Source organism: Hylobates moloch, unplaced genomic scaffold, assembly GCF_009828535.3.
Source record: "Hylobates moloch isolate HMO894 unplaced genomic scaffold, HMol_V3 SCAFFOLD_20, whole genome shotgun sequence".
In the NCBI taxonomy this organism is placed as follows: domain Eukaryota; kingdom Metazoa; phylum Chordata; class Mammalia; order Primates; family Hylobatidae; genus Hylobates; species Hylobates moloch.
In genome coordinates, this window is record NW_026652295.1 from 28,237,945 (window position 1) to 28,263,047 (window position 25,103).

At 49.4% G+C, this 25,103-nt stretch overlaps 1 protein-coding gene across 2 annotated transcripts in view; it reads right to left on the minus strand.

Annotated features, from left to right (window-relative positions):
- GABBR1 (gamma-aminobutyric acid type B receptor subunit 1) overlaps positions 1-23,141 on the minus strand; it is a 31,806-nt gene extending 8,665 nt beyond the window's left edge. Inside the window, exons 1-14 of one of the 2 annotated variants that reach the window (XM_032141798.2) lie at positions 22,814-23,141; positions 22,267-22,351; positions 21,355-21,558; positions 20,417-20,602; positions 19,059-19,079; positions 17,459-17,619; positions 13,861-13,995; positions 13,276-13,446; positions 11,773-11,874; positions 11,421-11,486; positions 10,770-10,961; positions 2,646-2,888; positions 1,954-2,017; positions 305-382 (exon numbers count right to left, since the gene is read on the minus strand). In XM_032141798.2, the coding sequence (XP_031997689.1) occupies positions 305-382; positions 1,954-2,017; positions 2,646-2,888; positions 10,770-10,961; positions 11,421-11,486; positions 11,773-11,874; positions 13,276-13,446; positions 13,861-13,995; positions 17,459-17,619; positions 19,059-19,079; positions 20,417-20,602; positions 21,355-21,558; positions 22,267-22,351 (1,708 nt within the window). In that variant the 5' untranslated portion in view covers positions 22,814-23,141. The remainder of the gene's footprint in view (positions 1-304; positions 383-1,953; positions 2,018-2,645; positions 2,889-10,769; positions 10,962-11,420; positions 11,487-11,772; positions 11,875-13,275; positions 13,447-13,860; positions 13,996-17,458; positions 17,620-19,058; positions 19,080-20,416; positions 20,603-21,354; positions 21,559-22,266; positions 22,352-22,813) is intronic. The other variant, XM_032141800.2, reaches the window with a different exon arrangement.
- Between the last annotated feature and the right edge of the window lie 1,962 nt (positions 23,142-25,103).

Sequence of the window (25,103 nt, forward strand, 5' to 3'; positions counted from 1 at the left end):
GAAACCCAAATGGAGTTTCCATTTCCCGCCCTCTGCCCACCCCCTGCCTCTAATCCCCAGTTACCCCAGCAATGTATTATTAAAAATAGTGCTAACCACCGCCTATTCCCTCTCCAAATACACCAGTCTCCCCTACCCACGCCTTAGGGGTTGTATTCACTCTCACTTAACCCTTTCTCCTGGCCCAGCTGCCAGCCACATTACAACCTAACAGTCTCCACCATTCCATCCTCACTCAAAGGCATGACTTTTTCCCTTGACTGTCCAGAGGGGCTGAAGGAAAATACAAACAAGATCCACTCACCAATCCACTTATCTGTTTTGGACCAGGAAAGATCATCCTTGGTGCTGTCATAGTAGCCAATCTTCTTGTAGCTGCCACCTAGGCAGACGACAATAAAAGGAGTGACCACAGGGAGCCAAAGAGCTGATCCTAGGCATTTTCAACTTCCCACTTCCCTAGAGCTTTGCATGGTTGTATCTGATTTTATTTTCACCTGAGGCCCTAAAGGATGCTTGGAAGGACCTATGAGTCGCTTGAATCAGCAACATGACTTAAAAGCAATATAAGGTGGTTCCCAAGGCAACTCGGATAAATAAGACTATCTATGTTTAAAAGTCTTCAGTGAGGAGGCTCCACAATATGTCTGCCACCTATTCCATTCCTCACACCTCTCTCGGCGAGATGTCTCTCACTTTGATTTTGGCTTCTAAAGCTTTACACATATTTCTGCTTATTCTTCCTCTCTTGATAGGCAGGCTCTATTTTCCCAGTGGCTTTCATTTTAATTTTAGAACATTCTCTTCCGTTGGCTTGGGTTTTAATTCCTTGGATAAGTTATATCTGCCTCTTAAAGCGCCATTGAGTAAAATTTGGTCATTTCTAAGATCTCTGTTCTAGAACTGTTTCCGTTACCATAACTTTTCCTTCAAAAGCCAACTCACACTCCTTTCACCATGGCTGAAGTCCATTTCCTCTTGTCCTGGATACAAAGAGGAGCTGAGAGGATGTGGAGGTGGGGAGAAAGGAAGAAAGAAACTTTTCACAGGAGGCCAAGAAATAGCTCTCTTGCCATGCCATAAAAGACTGAGAGCCGAGTGGAGCAGAAAAATTAACTCCTAGAAGTTCTGCAAATACCTGTGTGCTAAGTTTCAAGAAAATACAATCTATAGAAGCCAAGCTATACACATTGAAGCTTTACACAGCAAGGAAATTTGGCAGATTCCCTTAAAAAAAAATAGCGGTTCTCCTAGATTCAGCTTTCTTGAGTCTAACTGACAGGTCATCAACTTCTCAACCCAAGCCACTCAAGGGGAAATTCCTGAAATTAACGGAAGCCACTGGGAAAGCGAGTAACTGTTTTTAATTTGCATGCCTTTTTTCTTTTTTCTTTGAGACAGAGTCTCACTCTATCACCCAGGCTGGAGTGCAGTGGCGTGATCTCGGCTCACTGCGACCTCTGCCTCCTGGGTTCAAGTGATTCTCCTGCCTCAGCCTCCCAAGTAGCTGGGACTACAGGTGTGTACCACCGTGCTCAGCTAATCTTTATATTTTTAGTAGAGACAGGGTTTCACCATGTTGGCCTTTTGTATTTTTGGTAGAGACAGGGTTTCACCATGTTGGTCAGGCTGGTCTCAAACTCCTAACCATGATCATGCCCTGCCTGCCTTGGCCTCCCAAAAGTGCTGGGATTACAGGGGTGAGCCACCACACCCAGCCTGCATACCTCTTCAAGAGCAAAACCAGTGCAACTCAAAGACATCAATCTTCTTGTAGCTAAGCTTCTTCTTATTATTATTTACAAGCTTGATGAACAGAGTTAAAAGAGAAGGGCAGAAGTGGGGAGGTGCCAGGGCAATCTTGTGATGTCTCTGACATTCTTCCCCAGGTGGCATCCCAGCCCAGCCCCAGCCTAGCCCCCATGTCCGGTCCCCTCCTGCCCCTGTACTCACCCTGAAGCTGCTCGATAAGCGTCCATGCCATCCGAGAGCCGCTGGCATCAAACACCACATGGCCCTGAGGGAAGGAACATGTGGAGGAAGGCAAAGGAGACAAAAGCAGGAGTGAAAGAGAACATCAGGGACTCTTTAAATCCTTCTGTTTTTGATGTAATTGAGCCTCTGAATGAATGCTATTTATGGCATTTGCCTGCATATAGGACATACCCCAGATGCCCATACCCTAGATTTTAGAAACATTATTCTTTGGAGAAGGAGCTTCACTCATGAGATTTGAATGGGAAAAAATCCCCAGACAGAACACCAGCAGGCTTCTGGTTGTGTGGCCTAAGCAAGTCAGCAAATCTCTCTGGAAACTAATCTTTTCATTTTAAAAAGAATAAGAAGATGACCTTTCAGACTGTTTTGTCTTTCAAAATCCTACAGTTCTCATCTGACTCATGAATATTTGGACTAGTTTGAAAAGAAATGAGGGGAGGGGTTTAAAAAATGGAATACATCATTTTTTTCCCTCTAGTCTTTGATGGCTTCTTCTAATTTGAAGATCCCTACTTCTCTGGTTGGAGACTGATTATTGCAAAGAAGTAACTGAGAAAAACAGAGAATGCATGTTTGTAGAAGGTGCCTCTTGAGAGTCTCTCTCAAGATTGGGAAGACAGGGGAGTATGAAGGAAGTTGTAACTCACAGAGACACCCTCAAAGGACGAGGAGTTCATTGCCCGGTAGATTTGGTCGGTAATGGTCTGGTTGTTGTAGTTGAAGTCCTCCAGGCGCACGCCGGAACGGCCGCCTCCTCCAGATGTCTTGTTCAGGGCCAGTGCCAAGGCCCAGATGGCATCATAGGCCAGTGGTGCCTCCTGGAAGCCTCCTGTCTCCTCCGGGTGTCTTTTCAGTCGCTTGGTTAGTTTCTCCACAAATTCCTGGGATGTCTTGGGAGGAAAAAATCATGAGGAAAGAACTGAAATGTGTGTGGGTGCGGGGGAAGGGGTGCAATCCAATTCTGACTCAAACACTTCTACTTGAATGGATGGTTTGTGTTACCGTTGTCAGATTGGACACATGTACATTCAAAATCTTTAACTATACCCATGTGTCTGCCTTAGATCGGAAGCTACTAGACTAGAGTAGGTATTAGCTGTGTCCGATGGTCTTAGTGTGTACAGTTGCTAGCTCAGAACTGCAAACAGAGAAGTTTGACAAATAAACACTCTGGATAATGAGTGGCAAAAGATGGAAGGTAGGGCAGAGTAAAGGAGGAGACATGGATGAAGAGCTGTGACATTGATGTTCTCTGATCCTTCTGACTTTCTTCATAGAGTTAACCCAGGATCTAACAGCTCCTACAATTCCAAAAGATTTTAGAAAAGGTGATAGCAGTCTTCTCACTCTGCTTGCCAGCCAGGAGGATTTTTCTTCAGCGTGCTAACTTCTTGCCACTCTTGTGTGCTTTCAGTTCACTGCCTCTTAGAGGGCTTTCAGAAGACTGAAAACTACAGAAATATCCTTCATGTTTTTGAAGTCCATTACTCAATCCTACCCACACCCCTCCCAACACTCAACCTTCTTTTTCCATGAAAGCTAAAAAGAATGATAGTTCCTTTAACTCTCTCATGAACTGGGTCAAGAGACCTGACTTCATATACCTTGCAATAACCTTGTTTGGCTAAATAACTGTAGGTAAATTACTTAACCTCTTGAAACTGCGTTCTACATATTGGAGAAAATCACATCATTCCTTCCTTACCTCACAGAAACCATACAAGGAAAAGCTTAGCAACTACTTCTTGGGAAACCACAAGTAATACACAGGGGACCATACAAATAATTGTTTGGGTTTGGAATGTTTTAACACACACTGTAATGAAAGAATAAATAGATGAATGAAGAATAAATAAATAACTTTGTTCCTCATGCCTTGCTCACTTTTCTCTCCAACTTTCTAGAGAGATAGAGAAGTGAGATATGCAAATGGCATAGGCAATGTACAGCAGTCGCTACTACATTGGGCTTTGAAGGAGCCTGGGCTTTGAAGATGCAATGGGCCTGGGTTCTACCCTTGAGGACAAGACCAAATCCCATGCCCTCTCTTAATCATCAGCATCTAGCACTGTGCCCAACCATAATGAAGTAACAATAAATGTCCATTGGATTGGGCCAGTGAAAATACTCTGTAAAGTATTTAATAGTAGATACGTGTCATTATACATTTATCCAAACCCATAGAAAATATAACACCAAGGGTGAACTCTAATGTAAACTATGGACTTTGGGTGATTATGATGTATCAATGTAGGTTCATCAGTTGTAACAAATGTACCACTCTGGCGGAGGATGTCGATAATGTAGAAGGCTATGCATGTGGGGAGTATATGGGAAGTTTCTGTACCTTCATCTCAATCCTGCTGGGAAACTAAAACTGCTCAAAAAAAAAAAAAAAAAAAAAAAAAAAAACAATGGCCAGGCACAGTGGCTCACACCTTTAATCCTAGCACTTTGGGAGGCCGAGGTAGGCAGACTGCCTGAGCTCGGGAGTTAAAGACCATCTGGGCAACATGGTGAAACCCCGTCTCTACTAAAATACAAAAAACTAGCTGGGCATGGTGGCGTGCACTTGCAGTCCCTACTACTCGGGAGGCTGAGGGCTGAGGCGAGAGAATCACTTCAACCCAGGAGGTGGAGGTTACAGTGAGCTGAGATGACACCACTACACTCCAGCCTGGGAGACAAAGCAAGACTCCACCTCAAAAAAAAAAAAAAAAAAAAAAAAGGCTTTATAAAAAACAAGTCAGGCTGGGCACGGTGGCTCATGCTTGTAATTCCAGCTCTTTGGGAGGCCAAGGAGGGTGGATCACCTGAGGTCAGGAATTCCAGACAGCCTGGCCAACCTGGTGTAACCCCGCCTCTATTAAAAATACAAAAATCAGCTGGGTGTGTTGGTGGGCTCCCGTAATCCCAGCTACTTGGGAAGCTGAGGTAGGAGAATTGCTTGAACTCAAGAGGCAGAGGTTGCAGTGAGCGGAGATCACGCCACTGCACTTCAACCTGGGCAATGGAGTGAGACTCTGCCTTAAAAAAAAGAAAAAAAAAAAAAAGGCAGCCTGGCACAGGGGGCTCACACCTGTAGTCCCAACATTTTCATTTTCAGAGGCCAAGGCAGGAGGATTCCTTGAGCCCAGGAGTTTGAGATAAGACTGGGCAAAACAGAGAGGACCCAACTCTACAAAATTTTTTTAAAAATTAGCCAGACTTGGCCCGGGCACGGAGGCTAACATCTGTAATCTCAGGACTTTGGGAGGTCAAGGCGGGCAGATCATGAGGTCAGGAGTTCAAGACCAGCCTGGCCAACATGGTGAAACCCTGTCTCTACGAAAAATACAAAAATTAGCCGGGCACGGTGGCTCACGCCTGTAATCCCACCACTTTGGGAGGCTGAGGCGGGTGGATCACCTGAGGTCCGGAGTTCAAGACCAGCCTGACCAACATGGAGAAACCCTGTCTCTACTAAAAATACAAAATTAGCCAGGCGTGGTGGCGCATGCCTGTAATCCCAGCTACTCCAGAGGCTGAGGCAGGAGAATGGCTTGAACCTGGGAGGCGGAGGTTGCTGTGAGCCAAGATCGCGCCATTGCACTCAAGCCTGGGCAACAAGAGTGAAACTCCGTCTCAAAAAAAAAAAATACAAAAATTAGCTGGGTGTGATGGTGGGCTCCCATAATCCCAGCTACTCAGGAGGCTGAGGCAGGAGAATCACTTGAACCCGGGAGGCGGAGGTTGCAGTGAGCCGAGATCATGCCATTGCACTCCAGCCTGGGCAACAGAGCGAGACTCCATCTCAGAAAAAAAAAAAAATTAGCCGGACTTGGCTGGGCGCAGTGGCTCACGCCTGTAATCCCAAGCACTTCGGGAGGCCAAGGAGGGTGAATCACGAGGTTAGGTGTTCGAGACCAACCTGACCAACATGGTGAAACCCCATGTCCACTAAAAATACAAAAACTTATCTGGGCATGGTGGCACGCACCTGTAATCCCAGCTATGCAGAAGGCTGAGGCAGGAGAATCACTTGAACCCAGGAGGCAGAGGTTTTGCAGTGAGCCGAGATCACACCATTGTGCTCCAGCCTAGGCAACAGAGCAAGACTCTATCTCGAGAAAAAAAAAAAAAAAAAAAATTAGCCAGACTTGGTGGCATACGTCTGTGATCCCAGCTTACTTGGAAGGGGCTGAGGTGGGTGGATGCTTGAGCCCAGGAGGTCAAGGCTGCAGCAATTGCACCACTGCATTCCTGCCTGGGCAACAGAGGGATACTCTATCTCAAAAAAAAAAAGGGGGTGGTCAGCCTGTAATCCCAGAATTTGGAGGCCGAGGTGGGGGGATCAGGGTCAGAGTAGAGACCATCTGGTAACAGGTGAAAAAAAAAAAAAGTCTGTTGGATAGATAAATGGATGAATTCATATTCTAATCATTTTACCTGCTATGAAATCTCAAACAAGTTATTAAACCTCACTAGTTGGTTATTCAGCTTTAAAATGAGAATAATACTATCTAAAATAGTATGAAATGAAATTAGAACATGTATAAAAATGCTGGGTATGAAGTAAGTTACATTTTTCTCTGCGTGAATTTCCTTGACTCTCAACCTCATCTTTGTTATTGATACTCGGATCTATAATTTCAGCCCAATATTTCAAGTCCATATTTCTTTTCTTTCTTTCTTTTTTTTTTTTTTTTGAGATGGAGTCTTGCTCTGTTGCCAGGCTGGAGTGCAGTAGTGCGATCTTGGCTCACTGCAACCTCTGCCTCCTGGGTTCAAGCGATTCTTATGTCTCAGCCTCCCGAGTAGCTGGGATTACAGGCACGTGACACCACACCCAGCTGATTTGTGTATTTTTAGCAGAGACGGGGTTTCACCATGTTAGCCAGGCTGGTCTTGAACTCCTGACCTTGTGATCCACCTGCCTCAGCTTCCCAAAGTGCTGGGATTATAGGCATGAGCCACTGCGCCCAGCCTCAAGTCCATATTTCTAACGGACTCTGAGGCATTTATAAATGTATGATGAATAATCTCAAAATCAAAATATCCAAGATGAAGCTCAATTTTTCCTTACTCCCAAACAGTTCCCAGTAAATGAGACTAAAGCCTTGGAATCACATTAGACCCTTTCAAATCACTGAGTCCTCTTAACTCTTTTGTTGAAATGTTTCATTGATATCGATCCCTCCTTACACAGGATGATGATGATGATTCTAATGATGATGATGGCTAACATGTATACACAGTCCTTAGTACGTACTGAGCATTTTCCTGAGGAAATTATATCACCTTATTTAATCCTCAAACAATCCAATGAGGTGTTATTATCCCCATTTTAGAGATAAGAAAACTGAGGCACAGAAAAGTTATATAACTTGCCTAAAAAAAGTTATACTAGGCCGGGCGCGGTGGCTCACGCTTGTAATCCCAGCACTTTGGGAGGCCGAGGCGGGCGGATCACGAGGTCAGGAGATCGAGACCACGGTGAAACCCCGTCTCTACTAAAAATACAAAAAAAATTAGCCGGGCGTGGTGGCGGGCGCCTGTAGTCCCAGCTACTCAGAGAGGCTGAGGCAGGAGAATGGCGTGAACCCGGGAGGCGGAGCTTGCAGTGAGCCGAGATTGCGCCACTGCACTCCAGCCTGGGTGACAGAGCGAGACTCCGTCTCAAAAAAAAAAAAAAAAAAAAAAAGTTATACTATTAGTAAGTAGCAGAGTTAATCCATACTCTTACCAGCCACCCTACACAGTCTCTGTACATGAGACTGCCTCTCTCTAAGAGCACCTGCACAAATAGCAGCTAGGCTAATACTTTGAGTAGTCCTTTGGCTTCAAATTGAAAGATTGGTCTATCCAATCTTCAGTTCAAGGTAAATATGGCATCAAAAAAATCCCCCGGATGGAAAGGGATTAATCTGCTCAGCATGATGCGGTCCCCTGCTCAGGTCGTCAGACCCTGTGCTCATGCCAGGTCACTACCACTAACATGCCTAACCACTGGGGGCACCACTGCTCCTGCCACCCCAAGAGTAAAGAAGAGTAGAATGCTTCCCGCTCGAGTCAGTGAAGATACAGCTACAGATTGTCAAACGGAAACTCTGCAGCTTAAGGAAATCTGAACAATAAAGACCCCTCAACCCATAGCAATTAGTGAATCAACCAAGTGCAAATTTATACCTAATTTTTTTAACAGCCTTGTCTGGCTCTCAAGAATGGATGCTTGACAGTGGGCTAAGATGTATATCTTGAGGTAGCTTTTTAGTTTGTATTGGTCCTTGGTCTGATGGGATCTCTACCCCAATCAGGATTTCCTCACAATCTTATCTCCAGGATGCCACCTCCCACATTCCCCTCTAGCCCACAGCTACATTTCTCTAAAACCACTCTAACCCACTCTCCATTTCCACATATGGCCCCTGAAGATGTTTTCTCTAAACTAGGGTTTCTCGGTCTCTGCACTATTAACATTCTGAGCAAGATAATTCTTTGTTGTCGGAGGCTGTGCTTTGTAGGATACTTAGAATCATCTTTGGCTTCTACACATTAGACATCAGGAGCACGTATCCCTCCCCATCCCCACCCCCAACTGTAACAACCAAAAATGCCTCCAGATAGCGTAGCGTCTGAAAGTGTAGGGTAGTAGTTGAAAACCACTACCCTAATAGTTCTTGAGGTGTGATCCCCAGACCAGTAGCATCTGCATCCCCAGGAACTTGCTAGAAATGTCAATTCTCAGGCCCTAGCCCAGATCTACTGAATCAGAATTTCCAGGGGAAGGGCCTGATAACCTGTGAACTAACTACCTTTCCAGGTGGTTCTGATGGACGTTAAAGTCTGAGAACTATTGATCTAAACATAAGGCCATCCTTAGGGAATAAAAGCAACTCTGCTTCTTTTCTAAGTCTCCATGGCTCCGGCCCCCTAGGTCCAACCCTTGCTTTGATCCACTTCTATTCATGCTGTTTGATTCATCTGTAATCTCTTTCACCCCTAACCTGTTGTTAAGACTGCTCTATCCTCTTCAGAAAATATTGGCTTCCCCACTGGCATTTTAGGCTGGTCCCACTGGAAGCCCTATGGCCTCAAAAGCAGGAACCATCTTTCTCTAGAGACAAAGTCAGAAAGGGATCTTCCAAGTCTTCCCGCCCCAATGCTCAGGTGTCCCTCTATGTCCCTAACCAATTCTCTGTTCTCTCTCTCTCTCTTTTTGTTTAGAGCTGGGGGTCTCACTATATTGCCCAGGCTGGTCTTGAATTCCTGGGTTCCAGTGATCCTCTGCCTTGGCCTCCCAAGGTGCTGGGGATTACAGGTGTGAGCCACTGGACCCAGCCAAATCCCTGTTTTCTGTCAGCCTCCTCTAGCTCCCTGCTATAAGACAGAAGGAACGATTGGCAAGTCCTGGGCTCAGGGCACCAACAAGTCTTTCCGGCTTTGGTAGCCAGTTCCAATACTTTCCCAGGTTTTACGGATGACTCACCTCTTGGGTACTCTACAGGAAAGTGATCTTCCAAAATTTTTTCATTGTATTTTTCAACTAACATACCTTAAAACATAGAGTCCATTTAGAATGTCCCAAAACAGTGTGTATCATCAGAGTCCATGTGGCAGCAGATCTTTCATCACAACGCACCACCAGAGTCAACTTCCTAAATCTTATTTCTCCTTTGCTCAGCAACTGCCAGTAGCTAAACAGTGTTAGCAGATAAAAGTACAAACTTTTTAGTCAGGCTTCATGGTTTTCCATGGGAAGTGATGAGGCAGAGCAATTTGGAGTCAGATTTAACTAGGATTCAATTCCAGCTGGACTGCTGAGTAGATGCATGACCTGGGACAAGTTATTAAACCACTCTGAGTCTCATTTTCCTGGTCTACAAAATGTAGACAAGTCCACATCAGTGTTTTGCTGTTAGGATCCCTGAAATCATGAATCTAAGTGTCACATAAATGCCACTGTTAGAAAAACTTTTTTAATCAAGCTATTTTGGGGCTTTACAACAATTAACTCACCCCTAACATGCTCTCCAAAGCAGGTACACACTTGGCGTAATAAGCAGACACACAGGTGGCTGTATCGAGCTTACCCAAAATTCCTGTACTCTTTACAGTGTAGTGCTGAGCAACAAAGAAGCCTCTTCCCTTACGCCCACACCCACACTCACTTCTGCCCCTCAGCTGCAGGGCTGCCCCAGCCCTCCCAAATCAGAGAATGCGCCTCCTCGCTCCAAGTCTGTTATTAACCAGCTGTCTGGGGCTAAATGATTTCAAAAGCCCCTTCTCCACATAAAATTCTAAAAAAAGAATCATTAAAAAAAGCAACAGGATCCAAGCTAATTGCATATCAATCATGAGTGAATATTAAGCAACTCTAAAATACTAACATAAGTCACCAAGAAAATAAAATGCAATTCTGCCCAGACACAGTGCTCCTGTAAAGGTGTGCTTGCGTATACAAGCATCCATATTATCATTAACGCCAGTTCCTCCTGACTTCTCACCAACTGCTCCTCGTCTCCATGGTAACAGCCCTTCCACTCATCAGGAACCTACTGAACATACAACTCTATCGTTTTTTTTTTTCTCTCTCTCTCCTACCCAAGGAAGTCAGAGTAAAGGTAGGATCCACAGGAAACATAAGGCAGACAAGTTCAGGGTGGGCACAGCCCTCTCTTCTCCTTTATATCCAAATTCCGCACCCTATCCCTGCCACCCTTTCCCCTGCAAGGCCCCCTCAGTCCCCTCCACCCTCCCAGGTGCCAGCCTGCAAGTCCCCACACTCTCACCATGTTGGAAATGCTGCGGGTGTTGGCAGGATTCAGCATGACAATCTCAGTTGTGATGTGGCCCTCCACCGCCTCAGTCATCTCATCCACTGTGCAGTTGATAGAAGGGTCGTAGATCTTGAACCAATTGTCAGCATACCACCCAATGAGGAACCAGACGTACTTCTTCCCAAAGAGACGCTCCTTGTACACCTGAATACAGAGGAGGATGGCTGAGTTTTCGTTTGCTCATTTGTTTGTTTTTGTCTTATCTCACTTGACACTATTTAGCCTCTTGGGAATCAGGGAAGAGCAGTAGAACTAAAAAGAGAAATCTACAAGTCTTGGGGATAGTAGGAAAGGCTGACAATTCTTCCTTCTAAGTTTCTCCCCAGCCCCTGTATTTCTGAGTGGCCTTTTCCAGCCAGTCAGGACAGATGGAATTCATGGGCTTCTCAGGAAACACAAAGCAGTAGAAAAATGAGATCTGAAGAAAGTATCATGTGTGTGCAGACAAGGGATGCAGTCAGAGCCAACAGACAGAGACATCCTATGAATCGTCACCTCAGATCATATGCTATCAACTCAGGCACAGATGCAGAGAGGAGGCCCCACAAGAAAACCAAGGGAAACTCCCACCCAGTGCCCCACCCTCTTCAGATCCAACTCCACCTCACAAAAAACTTTCCGGGCTTCAGTCTCATAGAAAAGTCCCACGATGATTCGGGCATCCTGGCGCTACAGAACAGAGAGAAACAGCTCCTGAGGGATGCCCGGGAATGCCTGAGGGGCTAAGCCAGACATCTTCACAGCTTTGATTTCCCATCCCAAAGTGCTTAGTGCAGGGTAACGCTCAACGTATAATGAATAAACATCAAATGGAAGATGGAGCTAAACTTCCCCAGGAGATGCTATTGCCTCAGAGAATCAAAACCTGCCCCCGCCTGGCTTTCCTCTCCAACCAGTCACTGTCCTCTAGCTTGGTCCCTCTGTAAACAGAGCCCACCACTCCCAGCCATCTGACCTTCAGGTTTTTGACGGGCACAGCTGGATCTGAGAAGAAACTCTGGCGGAAAGTAATCTCAATTCCAGCCTCCTTCACTCGTTCCTCCAGGTCGTCCAGAGTCTTGGGTGGGAATGAAAAACAAGTTGGAAAACACAGGGTGCATGAGGGAATAAAGACCAGAGAGGTTAACTGGGGATTTCAGAGCAATACTCAGATAGAGCAAAGAAGCAGCCATTCTGAACCTTCCTTCAACAGCTTCTGTCCCTGAAGTGAGGAGTTCGGGAAGGCATCTGGTCTTAGGATGTGGCTTCCAAGTGGGAAGGTGAATGGTGAGCCCCTGCTGAGGCTCTGTGTGGGGGAAGCCACTCCATTCACCCACTCCTACCACTGAAGGCAAAGATGGGGGAAAGAAAGAGAGGAACCAGGGAAAGACAAGGCAAGGACTGGGACAGACAGCATAATGTCAACCTCAAGAGGCAAATGGGCAGACAGAAAAAGGATCAGAGAAGAATGGTCTGAATCAGAGTGAAAGTGGGGGAGGATTAAAGGGCCACTGAACACAGTGGATAGAAGACCCAAAGAACAGAATAAAAGGGAGGGAGCAGACTGCCTTCTTCAGATGTAGAGCCTGTATTTCCTCTCTACCTCCCCAAATCTCCCTCCTCCCCCTCAACCTCTCCTTGTCTGTCGGCTTCTCTCTCTTAGTACCAACTACCAGATCCATGCAGCTGTCTTTCTGCCCCTCTCTCTCCTCTCCCCCATTCCTCTCTCTCTCTCTCTCTCCTCTCCCTCTCTCCTCTGTAATCCACTGGCTCCATCCCCTCTGTTCCCATTCGCACCCACCCACCATCCCCCTTGAAAGCCTCTGGAATCTGCTGCCTTCCTGGATTCCTATCTCATCTTCCCTCCCATCTCTTGCCCCCACTTTGGATTGAACCTACTTTAACAGAACTGAGTCATTCTGGGTCTATATATCTAGGGAACAGGGCATCAAACAGGGGAAAAAATCATAAAATCATAAAGACAGAGAGAATCCCAAAAACTCAACTCATTCTTTCCCCTGGCTACAGAAAGAACGGCACTTAACCCACATGGAATGCGTTCTCTTTTTTTTTTTTTTTTTTTTGAGATGGAGTCTCGCTCTGTCGCCCAGGCTGGAGTGCAGTGGCGCAATCTCGGCTCACTGCAAGCTCCGCCTCCCGGGTTCACGCCATTCTCCTGCCTCAGCCTCTCCGAGTAGCTGGGACTACAGGCGCCCGCCACCACGCCCGGCTAATTTTTTTGTATTTTTAGTAGAGACGGGGTTTCACCGTGGTCTCGATCTCCTGACCTCGTGATCTGCCCGCCTCGGCCTCCCAAAGTGCTGGGATTACAAGCGTGAGCCACCGCGCCCGGCCAGCGAATGCATTCTCTTTTAATGAAGAATCAAGCTCTTGCCCCTAAAAGTGAATCTCACGTCACATCTCCTGGCGCTGGAATTTGAGCTTATGTCCCTTTACCCCTTGCCCAACCCCTCCTCACCGAAGTGAAGACCTCAGTGGTCTGCTGGATGGTAGCAATCTTCTTCCAGCCCCACTTTTCAAAGAGTTTCACACGGGTAGGGTTGTGGAGTGTGGCTGATGGGTGCGTTCGGAAGAAAGTGGGGAAACGCTGCCGGTTTGACAGGGCTGGTGAGCTGGAGCCATAGGAAAGCTGTGGGGCAGGGAGAGTGAGTGCAACAGGGTCTGTTCACTGAAGACACCAAGAGTGGTCAAGAGTTCCTTTAACCCTCTTCCTGCCTTTGGGTTTCTCTTCCTTACTCTCTCCAAACCTCCCCACCTCTGGTCTGCCTACGGAAAAGAGATTCTCAAAGGCCCACACACCCCTCACAACCAGGATGCTCTTTCACTGATCTAATTTCAATTCCTTCTGAAGAAGGAGGTCAGCTGCAGCACTGTCAGGCCACTGTTGCTGGGAGGCTGCCTAGCTCAGGTCTGCAGAGGACTCTGAATCTTAGTAGCAGGTCCTCCACACTCCTTTTCAATACAAACCTGCAATCGCCATCGTCCCTCCAGTAGAGCTCAAAAGGGAATGACCCCATCTTCTGACCCCCATAGCCCTGCTTACCACAATGAGGTTCCACATCCTAGCAGCCTCAGCCACCAGCGTGGAGACAGAGCTGCAGCCAGGCATAAGGATGATCTTGATAGGGTCGTTGTAGAGTAGCTCATACAGGTACTTGGTGGCTTGGCCTGGATCACACTGAAAGACAAGAGAGGAGACGAGGGCAAGCTCTCCTGGGGCCCCTCCCCTGTCTGCAATTCCTACTCTTATCTTTCTCGAACAAATTAGTTCCTTTCTCAATTACTCCTTTCATCATTGATTACCATTTTCTTCTCCTTTCCAGCATCTCTTCCTGTCAAGTGCCTTTTTTCTCCTCTTTCTTTAAACTTCCTTCTCTGTCTTCCATCTGGAGCCTTACCCATCACCTCTCTTGCACACCCCTCCTTTGGTATTAATGAACATACCACCTTACCTCCTTTCAGCTCACCCTCAGACATCCCCCTTCCCTCTGTCACCAGGCCCTTTACCCCATGTTTCTATGCTCCAAACACCAGTGGGTGGAAGAAGAGTCAGTAGGAATATGGTAAACTCCTTCCATGTCCCCAGACAGCTTGCTCAAAGCCATATTATGAAAATTCCTTCCTCACCTCTGCAAACCCCTTCTCCCCACCTTCCATTTGTTTCCTCCCTCTTCTCTTTTCAGAGCTAGTGATAAGTAAAGAGAGAACAGGAACAAGACCAGTAGGGGGTCCCGCTCAGTGATCCATCCCTCCTGCTGGGCGCTGACATTTGACAGGTCCATTAGAAAAAAAGACACTGGGGGGTGGAAGTGGGGAAGAATGTAGGATGAGGAAAGGACAGAGAGAATGAATAGAATGGAACCCTCAAGAAACCAGACAATTTGAGAGGTGCCTTAAAGAGAGGCTTGGAGCTAGGGAAAGTAAACAAGCAGAAAGCTGGAGAAGAAAGGAAGCTTGGGAGGAGGGGAAATGGGGGAGGAAGAGCCAGCCTTGGGTCTCCCACTGCCTGTTCCCCTCCCACTGATATATGACATTTCAGAAGCTGCTGGAACCCCAATGCATGTGAAGTTGAAATGGCAGCCAGTGGGGAGCCAGGGCAGAGGGGACACAGATAGGGGGCTCAGGGGACTAAGGAGGGTGAAATGTTGCTGGGAGGGGAGGATAAGTAGAAAGGAAATAAAGAAAGCACTCTGGAGCCTGCTTACCTCCCACTGAGGCCTGACATTTGGGACACGGTGGGAAGTTGGAGAAGGGGGAGCCAGGGGAAGCTGTTGGAATCTGAAGAACCAGCACTCACTGAGAATTCTCTGTTGCCCACCCTACCCTCACCCTGGCCAAGGGCAGTGCTCAACATTGGAAGGTTTTCTCTTTATGCCTCCCACTAGGGCAACTTTGTAAATCTTTACCATTCTCAGGACCCACCTTCCTGCACTCTCCCCACATCTATTACTCCAGATCCTGCTCCCAGCTTCTCCCACAGCCCCTCAGTGCCCATCCACTTCTCCTCTAAAGACAGGGTTAATAGGAACAACAAGGACATAGGAGAACATATAAGATACATATGAACAGGGCAAGGCATGCCCCCCATTTTGTTTCCTGATTTCTTATCTACCTTTTCTTGCAACCCTTTCCCTCTTCCACACACTATTCATCACTGCAGATTCTCTCCACCACGTGATTCTCTCCCCCTCCCCAATAGACTTCCTTAGTTCTCCTCCCTCTCTTTGCTCTTGCAAGGATCTGGATTTGCAGGCAGGAAACCGACTCATTCCAGTTGACACATTCTGGTTCTTCTGCCTTCCCATCCCACCCCGCTTGATGCCTCTGATATGTTATCCTCCAGTTCCCTTCTCCCAGGTCCCGCGTCTGCTCCCCACCACCTCCAGGGAATCACCTGTCATGGTGGATGAGTTTGAGCTCACAGCCAGGCCTCCCCTATCTCCTGTGATCCCCTATCATAAAGCCTGCACCCATCTCTCCCTGTCATTTTCTTCACACTCCACTCCCCATAACCAATGATCTCTCTGTCCCAAGTCTGACCCTCTACCAGATCTGATCCTCTACTTCTCTTCCTGCCTCCAGGACCCTAAATACCTAATTATTTTCCTGTACCCTGCTGCTCTTCCATAGGCATTCTGGGGTTAGCTTACAGCTCAGGAATCCACCAAGACAGGATGTCTATTAGTAAAAATACAGCTAAATACTTGGGATTCATCCCTGACCAAGGAGCTAGAATCTGTATTTTTAACAAACTCCTCTGGTGATTCTTATGTACACTGAAGGCTGAGAACCACGAGAAAGTAACAATCAAAAAGGATTTTAAGTTCTCTCGCCAAGCTCCTGATAATCCTTGTGCTCTCTTCTCCTCAAGCACCCTACCTTCAACCTCACTTCTGTCCCCTCACACACCTATCCCAGACACACACCTATTTCTAGGTGTATAGTGATGTTCTAAAAATGAATATAAATCCTTGGACCACCCCAAGGTTGATCTTTGGTAAGATCACCAAATTCTCACCTTCTGTACTCTATTTCACCCTAACCCAATTCCTTAAGTCTCTGGGGCCACATGTCAGTGAAGATAAATTTGAGGTCTTAAATCTCCTTCCCTGTGTCATATCCTTCCCCACACCCCCAATTATTCATGTAGGGGAGAGGGGTGGGGAAAGAACCTCATTATAAGCTGTCCCCTAATGCCCCTGGACCCAAATTTGCTTACCTTCTCTCTCTCCCTCAACTCACCTCCCTAATCCCTACATCCCATTTCCCTTCTCACATCCTAGAGGCCACAATGCTATAAAGGAAGAGAAAGTCAGGACCCAGGTTCCATAGGGTGCCTCAAGATCTCTCATTATCCCCATGCTACCTCCTTGCCCCTCTCCCCTACTGCCATTCTTTTCTGTTCTCTTCTCCCATTCTTTTCTGTTCTCTTCATCCCCATGCTATTGTGGGGGTTCCCATGTGGATCCCCAATCCAATTCATTTTCCCAGTGCCTCTGCCCACCTCTTGATCATTAGCCTTCCCCAATCACCACATGCCATCTATCCCACAGTCTGGGAATGCTCAACAGGGTTGGGAATAGAGGGATGAGGAGTCAGTCAGGTAGGGCTCACCACTACCTTGCTGTTTGTTATGATAAATAAACTAGAGCTCTCAAGTCTCTCAAAATTTTCCTCATTCTGTCCCTATTCCTTCCAGCTCCAACCTACGCCAAGATTTTACCTTGTTACCATGGTAAATGTAAACCCCCAATCCAGCTCCCCACCTCTGACATTCCCTCCACCCCCAACCCATTCCAGGGTTAGTTTACTCCCTCAGAGGATCGGTGTCTCCTAATACCTTAAATCCACCACCAGTTTCCCCAAACCCCGACACTTCTGCCAGACTCCCGCAGCGGGGCAGAAGGGTCTGCCTTGCAGCATGCTTAACCATCTTGAACCCCTAGACCCTCATCTTGGACCTCCAGCCCCTGCGACTCTCCTCAAGCTCCTGCACCCCCAGCCCATCTCCTGCCAGTCACACAAGGGAGGGGTCTGCCTCGCAATCCCAGAGACGACTCAGACAGATGGGGGCGCGTGCAGCTGGCTGGCCCCTGCCCCGCAAGCCCCCACCTCCCACCCACCCCCATGTCCAGGGCTACCTTGCTGTCGTGGTGGATGAGCTTGAGCTCATAGTCCGGCAGGATGTCCCTGCGGCTATTCACGTCCTCCAGCGCCATCTCCACCGCGGGCTGGCAGGCCTGGCCCCCTGGCCAGCCCCCGCTCATGGGAAACAGTGCCCCGATGTACACTGCGCGCCGTTCTGAGGAGGGGTGCGGGGGGACCCGTGGGTGAGGCCGCGGGAGATGGGGGGAGTGGGAGGCCCACACCGGAGCCACCCCTGCCGCCATCACAAACAGAAGCGGCAGTGGCCACCCCACCCGGGCAAAAGGGGCCCCGGGCCCCATGGCGTGGGGGGCAGGGGTAGCTGTTGGGGAGCGGAAGGAGCTCAGGGGGGACACTTTTCCTGGGGAGGGCTGCTGAGAGGGTGCCGGGGAGGCGCCTCCATCCCTGGTTTTGTGGGGAGGAGGGGGCGAGGGCCCCGGAGAAGCAGGGAAGGTTGGCTTCCTACGGCCCCCGCGGCTCTCGCCACCGTCGCCGCCACCGCGGACTCTCCTCGCGGACTGACTGACCGACGGAGGGGAGGAGGAGGAGCAGGAGGGAGATGTGGGGCTGGGAGGGGGCTCTGACGTCACGGGCGGCGCGCGGCAGCGGGGGGTGGGGGGCCGGGCGGGAGCTGGGGAGGCAGGAAGGGGGCGGGGAGGGAAGCGAGCGCCGAGGTGGGAGCGACAGTCGGAGGGGCGGGGAGGGGAGGAGACGGGGGATGCAACCTCGAAGAGGAAAGGAACGAAAGAGGAAGGGAGAGATCTCACTTAAGGGGACCCGAGGGGAGGAGAAATGGGGACGGGGCGTGCCAGGAGGGCGGGATGGGCGGAGGGAGCCGCGGGAGGCTGAAGCACGGAGGAACCAGGGTAGGACGGGAAGGATGCGAGTGGGACGGGAGAGAAACGGGGCTGGCGCCTGAGGTCTGAAGTGGGAGTATGAGTCGATACAGTGAAGCACTGAGGGTGTGGGGGGAGAGGAAACGGTTTTGGAGGGAACGAGTTGGGTACGGAAGGGAGGCTGGTTTGAGGGAGTGGTGGGGTCGTGGAAGGGAGCCTGGGGCTGGGTAGACAGAAGCCTGAGAAAGGGAGACGGGACGTGGAATTGAGAAAAGACAAGGGAAGGGGTACACGGAAGGAAAAGATATGGGGAAGAGCGCGAGAGGCCTGGCCAGGGTTGGGATGGGTGGGACAGGCTGAGGAAGTCCATTAGGTGAAATCCTAGGAGGCAGCAGGCTGGAAAAGGTTCCAGAGAAGGTCGCAAGGAACCCCACAGGGGAAAACGTGGTGGGAGCTCAGGGTCTCCCAGCACCCTGCCGCCCTCTGCTGGGCTCTGCCTGACGCCGGCGAGGCACAGTCTGGGAGGAGCCCAGGGAAGTGTAGCCAAGCAGGGACAAGGAGGGACCGCAGCCTCGTGGAAAACCAGGACTGGAGGCAGGAAACAGGTAGGGAGGGAAGGGGGTGGCCGCAAACTGGGGTGGGTTGGGGAAGGTGAGAAAGGACGACGCCCCGTAACCTAAGGGCAGAATTTCAGGGGGTGGAGGGTGCAGAGTGAAGGGGAGGGCATTGCAGTGCGCGCGGTAAGGGTTTCTCATCTCACCTGTGTGTGGCGTTCGATTCACTGGCAGCAGGAAAGACGGGGATCAGAGAAGAGTTACCACTGGCGCCCAGCTTCCCTGGCCTGATCCCCAGCCCCCTCCCACACCTGTCCATGCCGAAGACCAGGGAGAGCAGAAGTCTGCGTTTCTGAGGGGAGGGTGTCTGGGGATAAGAGCAAGGTGGGTCTGGGGATCAGGACTTATTTTCTTCTTCGATTTTTCATAGGACAACAGAATTTGAGACGGGAATGCCAATAGCTAAGTTTGGGGCAGATCTTGGTTCTGTGGTGCCTGAATATTACAAAATTGGGAGTCTTTAAGAAAAAAATTACACATACAATTGGCTTTAAGCAATTGCTGTTAAAATCTTATTTCTGCAATTTTTACAAAACCCTGTTACCATATGAACACATATCCATTGAGCCCTCTATATTATTAGAGCACAGTAAGAGGGCCCTGTAGGTGAGGAACCTTGAAGCCTAAGTTTCAGTAGTGTCATAAGTCCACCCCGGATGGGACTCTCAATTTCCAGAATAAAATGGTAAACTAGAAGCAGAATAACTGAGTTATGTGAGGAAAGTAAAGCCCAAGGATCTTGAAAGAATCTACCAGGGTAGAGGAAGTGTGAGGCATAGAAATGGGATGACTGCATCCCAGGAGAGAAGATGGCAGAGAGTTCGGGTGCCTAGAAAAGGGAGATTTTGTAAAATTACGTGGCAAAAAAAAAAAAAAAAGTAGACAGACACAACACTGATTCCCTTAGGGAATAATGGAGGTTGTCTGGGAGGTATAGAAAAGGACTGTCTTCTTCCCACCCCATCCCTGAGTTGTTCTTCATCTTCTGATAATGCTGCCTCCAATTTTAAGTCTTTTACCCTAATATGTTTCCACCCCCAGAGCTCCCCTTCTCAATTTTTCTTAGTAGAATGTTTGATTTATTTCTGAGTCTTTACAATAAATCAATTATATAAGGAATGGTGAAGGATGCATTCTAGAAGAGGGTGATGCATGGAAATTTCTAAGTTTAGAGAAAGGGAAAATTGGAGTATTTAAACCTGAAGAAGGTGAGAGAGGTGAGATTCATAAAGGAAAAGAGAAAACGTGAGGCCTAAGAATTGGAAGCAGAAGATTTTTTTAAAAGATAAAGGAAGGAAGCCCCCAACCTACAGAGGATACCGGGGACTGCAAGAGGAAGTTTGAGGCAGGTGATGGAGGAAAAAGGGACTTTCATCTCCCCCTTTCCAATGTCCTCCCCCACATTTTTATAGCTCCCCATTCTTTCCCATTATCCATTCCCACCCCACTCCCATCCTCACACAAGCGTCCTCATCAGCTGCATGCAGGCAGCTGTTCCCCTCACCCTGGCAGTGGGGCTTGGGGGTGCTCCACTGGCCCTGACTACAGATGCTCCGGGAGCTGCCCACCAGATGGAAGTCGGGGTCACACCGGAAATCCACCCGGGCTCCGTCCAGAGCTGGGAGGTCCCCACCCGTCAGGAAAACCTTCCCATTTTCCAGGGTCAAATAAGACTTGGAGCAGATTCGGACTGTGGAGAGATAGGAAAATAAGAAGAGAGGCGAGTTGAAGAAGGCTCTTTCCCTTTAAAGAGCAGGGGACTCAGGAGCGGGTTTGGGTCCACAAGCATCCTGCTCTAAAGAAAACCACATGTGAAAAGGATTTGCCTACCTATCTTCCAATCCTCCCTTACCTCTGCAAGCATCCACACATTCCCGAAAGAAAAAAAAAATTACCATTGTAGGAACCCAAGATGGGGCTATAAGCACAGAAAATGGGATCTCTTCAAAGTCAGCCACAGTGGGCGGTTCTCTGGCTTTGAAATATGTAGATGTATATAACTTTGGATGCACAATCAGATTTGCTTTTCTTATTATAGTTGGCTTCTATTAATATTAAACTGGCTTTTGTTTCTTGGGCATATGGTCTCTGGATTGGTGACAGAGGTATTCAAAAATGTGATGAAATCATTTTAGAATTTTTTTGTCATCATCTGCCACTAATGATCCTCAAAGAGAATAACTCACAAGATGAATTATCAATGTTACAGGCCAATGATCAGTGGCCTAATGAAGGGAGGATGCAATGAACTGTGCAGGCTGCTAGCTCTACTACCTCCAACTGCACAGAGCAAAATTGCTCTTACGTAGTAGTCATTCAATAAATGTATTTGTGAATTTTGGTATACTGGATTTAAAGTGCTGACTTGCAGGCAGTAATGCTAAGTTTGAGGCAGGAAAAGGAATAGTCTTGAAGAGGGGAGGGGCTTCCGAGGCTACTCACCACAGCGGCTGGGTGTGTCCATATCTGTCCAGGAGCCGTTGGCCAGGCACTTGCGGACCTTGGGCCCCACCACCTCGCGCTCCCCCCGGCACACATACTCAATCTCATAGTCCACTGGCAGGAAGTTGATAGCCTTCACCTGGTCCCGAGTCAGGCCTCGGTACCTGATGCCCCCTTCCCAGGGCGGGTGTATGATCTGGCAACCTAAGGGGTGAGTCGGGGAGGCATACAGAGAGGAATGGTGGGAAAGAGGAAAAGGCAGGCTCCCCAGTGGGAGGCAGGGGAGAGTAGGGCGTGGTCTGCGGGCAGGCTGGGGACAGAGGAAGAGGGATGGGGCACTAGAGGGTGGGAGTGGGGACAGGTACAGATCCCCTGGCTAAAGGACAGAGAGTAACGGGCCAGGGTCAAAGCTGATGAGAGAACCCACAAGTGGGGAGGAAAGGGTGCTGCTGGGTGGAGGTAAGAAGGAAAAGTAATTAAGAAATCATGAAGGGTATGATATGTGGGTGGAGCTTTTCTTTAAAAAAAAAAGGCTAAATGAGGATATTAGAGTTGAATTAGGATAGGAGGATAAAGGGAGGCTTATAAGATCATCTGGACAGCAAAGTGGGACCAAGAAAAGAGAGTAATTGAGGTAGTAATGTGGGGCCGGGAAAGGGGATTGAGGCGGAGAAAATAACGCACAGAAAGGTGGTATAGTGTAGCAATGTGGGCAGAGAAAAGAGGTGCTGGATAGTAACGTGGGGTGACAGAAGGAGGTCAGCAGTAGTAAAGCGGGGCCGAGCAGAAGGGGTTGCCAGACCGGGATGATATGTGGGACTGATGGGATCGTGATGAGGACCAGAAATGAGGAGATGCAGGGAAAGGGAAGTAGGGCGAAGGAGGGCCCGAGGTCGTCGAAGAAGGATGCACCTTCTGAGGTGGCGTTGGGGGTCTGCGCCCCGCCCGCGCCCGGGGGGCGGAGGAAGAGTGGCGCCAGTAGCAGCAGCAGCAGCATCTAAGTGAGAGGCGGCCATGAGGACTGGACCGAGCCCCGCCGGCGCGGCCCGCACCCGAAGACTACTCGACCTCTTGCCGGTTGCCTCGCAGGCTCCGACCGGGCTCAGCCTGGGGACCAAGAGAGCGCCCCGCGGAGGAGGCGGGGGCGGAGCCCCGCGCGGGGTGGGGGGAGAGGAGGAGAGAAAGCCTGTTCCCACCCTCCTCCTGCCTCCCTCGGCCCCCAACCCTCCCGGGACTCCACCTCTCACCACCTCCTCTCCCGGCCCCCGCGGCTCGCAGGAGCCTGGCTTACCCACGCTCCCGGCATCGGCCGCCTCAGCGCTCCCCGATTCCATCCCCACGGTTCCTCCTCTCCCCCAGCCCTGCTTCCCCCAGCTGGGCCCTGCGCCCACTGCCCCCTCCCCTACCACACCGCGCGCCCCCTCTCCGAGCCCTGCTAACCCGGGGCCCTGGCTCTTACCTCGGCGCGCCGGCCCGGCTCCCCGGTTCTCCCCGGGCCTCAAGGCCCCAGGCCCGGCCGCTCCTCCCCGCTCCCCCCTCCCTTCTCCTCCACCTTTCTCCTCCTCCCGTCCCTCCTCCCCTCGAATCCAGGCTCCAGCCTGGCCAGGGTCTCTCCCCTCCTCTCTCGCTTCCCCCAAACCCCACCCCTGTCTCTTCTTCCCCGGGGCGGCGGCAGCCACGGGAGCGGGGAGCCAGGAGGGAAGGAGGCGGCGCCGGGGACCGGGGAGAGCTCCCGGGCGGAGGGAAGAAGGAGGGTGCAGGGGAAGGCAGGGCGGGGGGAAGAGAGGGGAAGACCGGGGAGAGGGTGCCTCCCACAACCCGAGCCCCGGGAGCCGCCCCGGATCCCAGCCCCGCCCTGGACCGCCCACAGCGCAGTGGGGCGGGCGGCGGAGAGGCGCGGGGCTGAGAGGTGGGGGAGAGGGAGGTGCACTGGTGCACACGCACTCGTTAGCGGGCACCGGTCACTGCCGAGGGACCTGCGGGCCAAACAACTGGAAGCTGGGGTAGGGGTGAGGGAACCCGAGCCAAAGGCAGAGGAGCTGGCGCTGAGACAGGGAGTCTGGGATGAAGGTGGAGAAGGACGGCTGCACAAAGAGAAGGCAGCCCTGGATCCGGGTGAGAGGAGAGAGGCAGAGACAGATGCCCAAGAGAACTGCTACCGGAGGGCGAGAAAGAAGCCTGGGTCAGAAGGAGGTGGGGGAGGGGGACTGAGGACCACCTAAGCGCAAGAAGGGTTGGGTGTAGAAGAGATTTCTGGGAGACTAGAGCAGCTCCATGGTCCAGCAGCATTGCTACTCGCCTGCTCTGCAGGGAACGCGCAGAACGGATTGGAGGCAAAAAACAAAACAGGGAGGGGGACATCAAGGAGAGAAATTGAGGTACGAAGGGAGTAAAAGGACAAGAGAAAAAAGAACCTCCGGGTGGTTTAGAAGCCAGTATTATCTAATGTACTCCAGCAGGGCCTAGCAAACTATTTCTTGACCAAGGGCAAACTGGAAGCTCTAAAGACAGCAGGTACAGACCTTTTTGACGGCTCCAGAAGCTCTTGGCTATACCTTGAAGTGGAGGAGTGTGTGTGTGTGTGTGTGTGTGTTGTGCTGTTGTTGTTCGTAGGCCAGAGTTTGGGCTGGGAGAGGAAACACTGGGCTCCTTGTTGGGGGGGAAAAAAAAAAAAGCTGCTTTCTGGCTGGTCCTAGGGGGAAAAAATGGTAGGAAGAAACCAAACACTGAGAGACTGACTAGAATTGAGATTCTAACCTCCAACCCTTTTTTACAATAAATATTTTGTAATGACACTTTTACTGTCCTAAATTGAGATTCATAGATGAGGCTCATGCCTGTAATCCCAGAACTTTGGGAGGCCAAGGCGGACCGATCACTTTAGCTCAGGAGTTTGAGACCAGCCTGGCCTGGCCAGCATGGCGAAACCCCATCTCTACTAAAAATAGAAAAATTAGCCTGGCGTGGTGGTGTGCGCCTGTAATCCCAGCTAAGACACCAGAATTGCTTGAACCTGGGAGGCAGAGGTTGCAGTGAGCCAAGATCGCACCACTGCACTCCAACCTGGGTGACAGAGCAAGACTCCATCTCAAAAAAAAGAAAGGGAAGGAGGGAGAGAAAGTCATAGATGATATAACCTACCTACATACACAACTTAAAAAAAAAAAAAGCAAAATGCTTCCCTTTCTGTAACGTAAAGGGGAAATGAAAGAAAAGTAACTTGCAATAAAATAACATAAACAGTATGTGTGAGTGCCGAGGCCCGACTACCCTAGAAGTCTTGATGGAGTAAGCAGATGCTTCCACCTATTCACAGAACCACGGGGATGGAACTGCTACCAACACAGGCTGATCCAGGTGCTGAGTTGGTGACTCAACTACCTCTAGCATGTTGCCGTCAACGAAGTGATTTAACAAAATGTTGAACAACTCTTGGTAGCAAAGTTAATTTTCCCTAAATTTACACAGAACTATAATTGCATTCCTAGAAAGTTCATTGTATATTTAAAAAAAATTTTAAAAACTGTATTAAGTTCTAGGCTCAGATAATTAAACACAGGTTTTCACTACATGAATGTCCTAGGGGACTTTTGAGAATCTGGGTGAGGAACAATTCTTCAACATGTAGGTAGTGCTTTGAAGAATATCTTACACCTCTTCCCCACCCATAAATGTCAATAGTGCCCCTTCCCTTATCACCGAGGTCGGGAGTTCGAGACCAGCCTGACTAATGTAGAGAAGCCCCCATC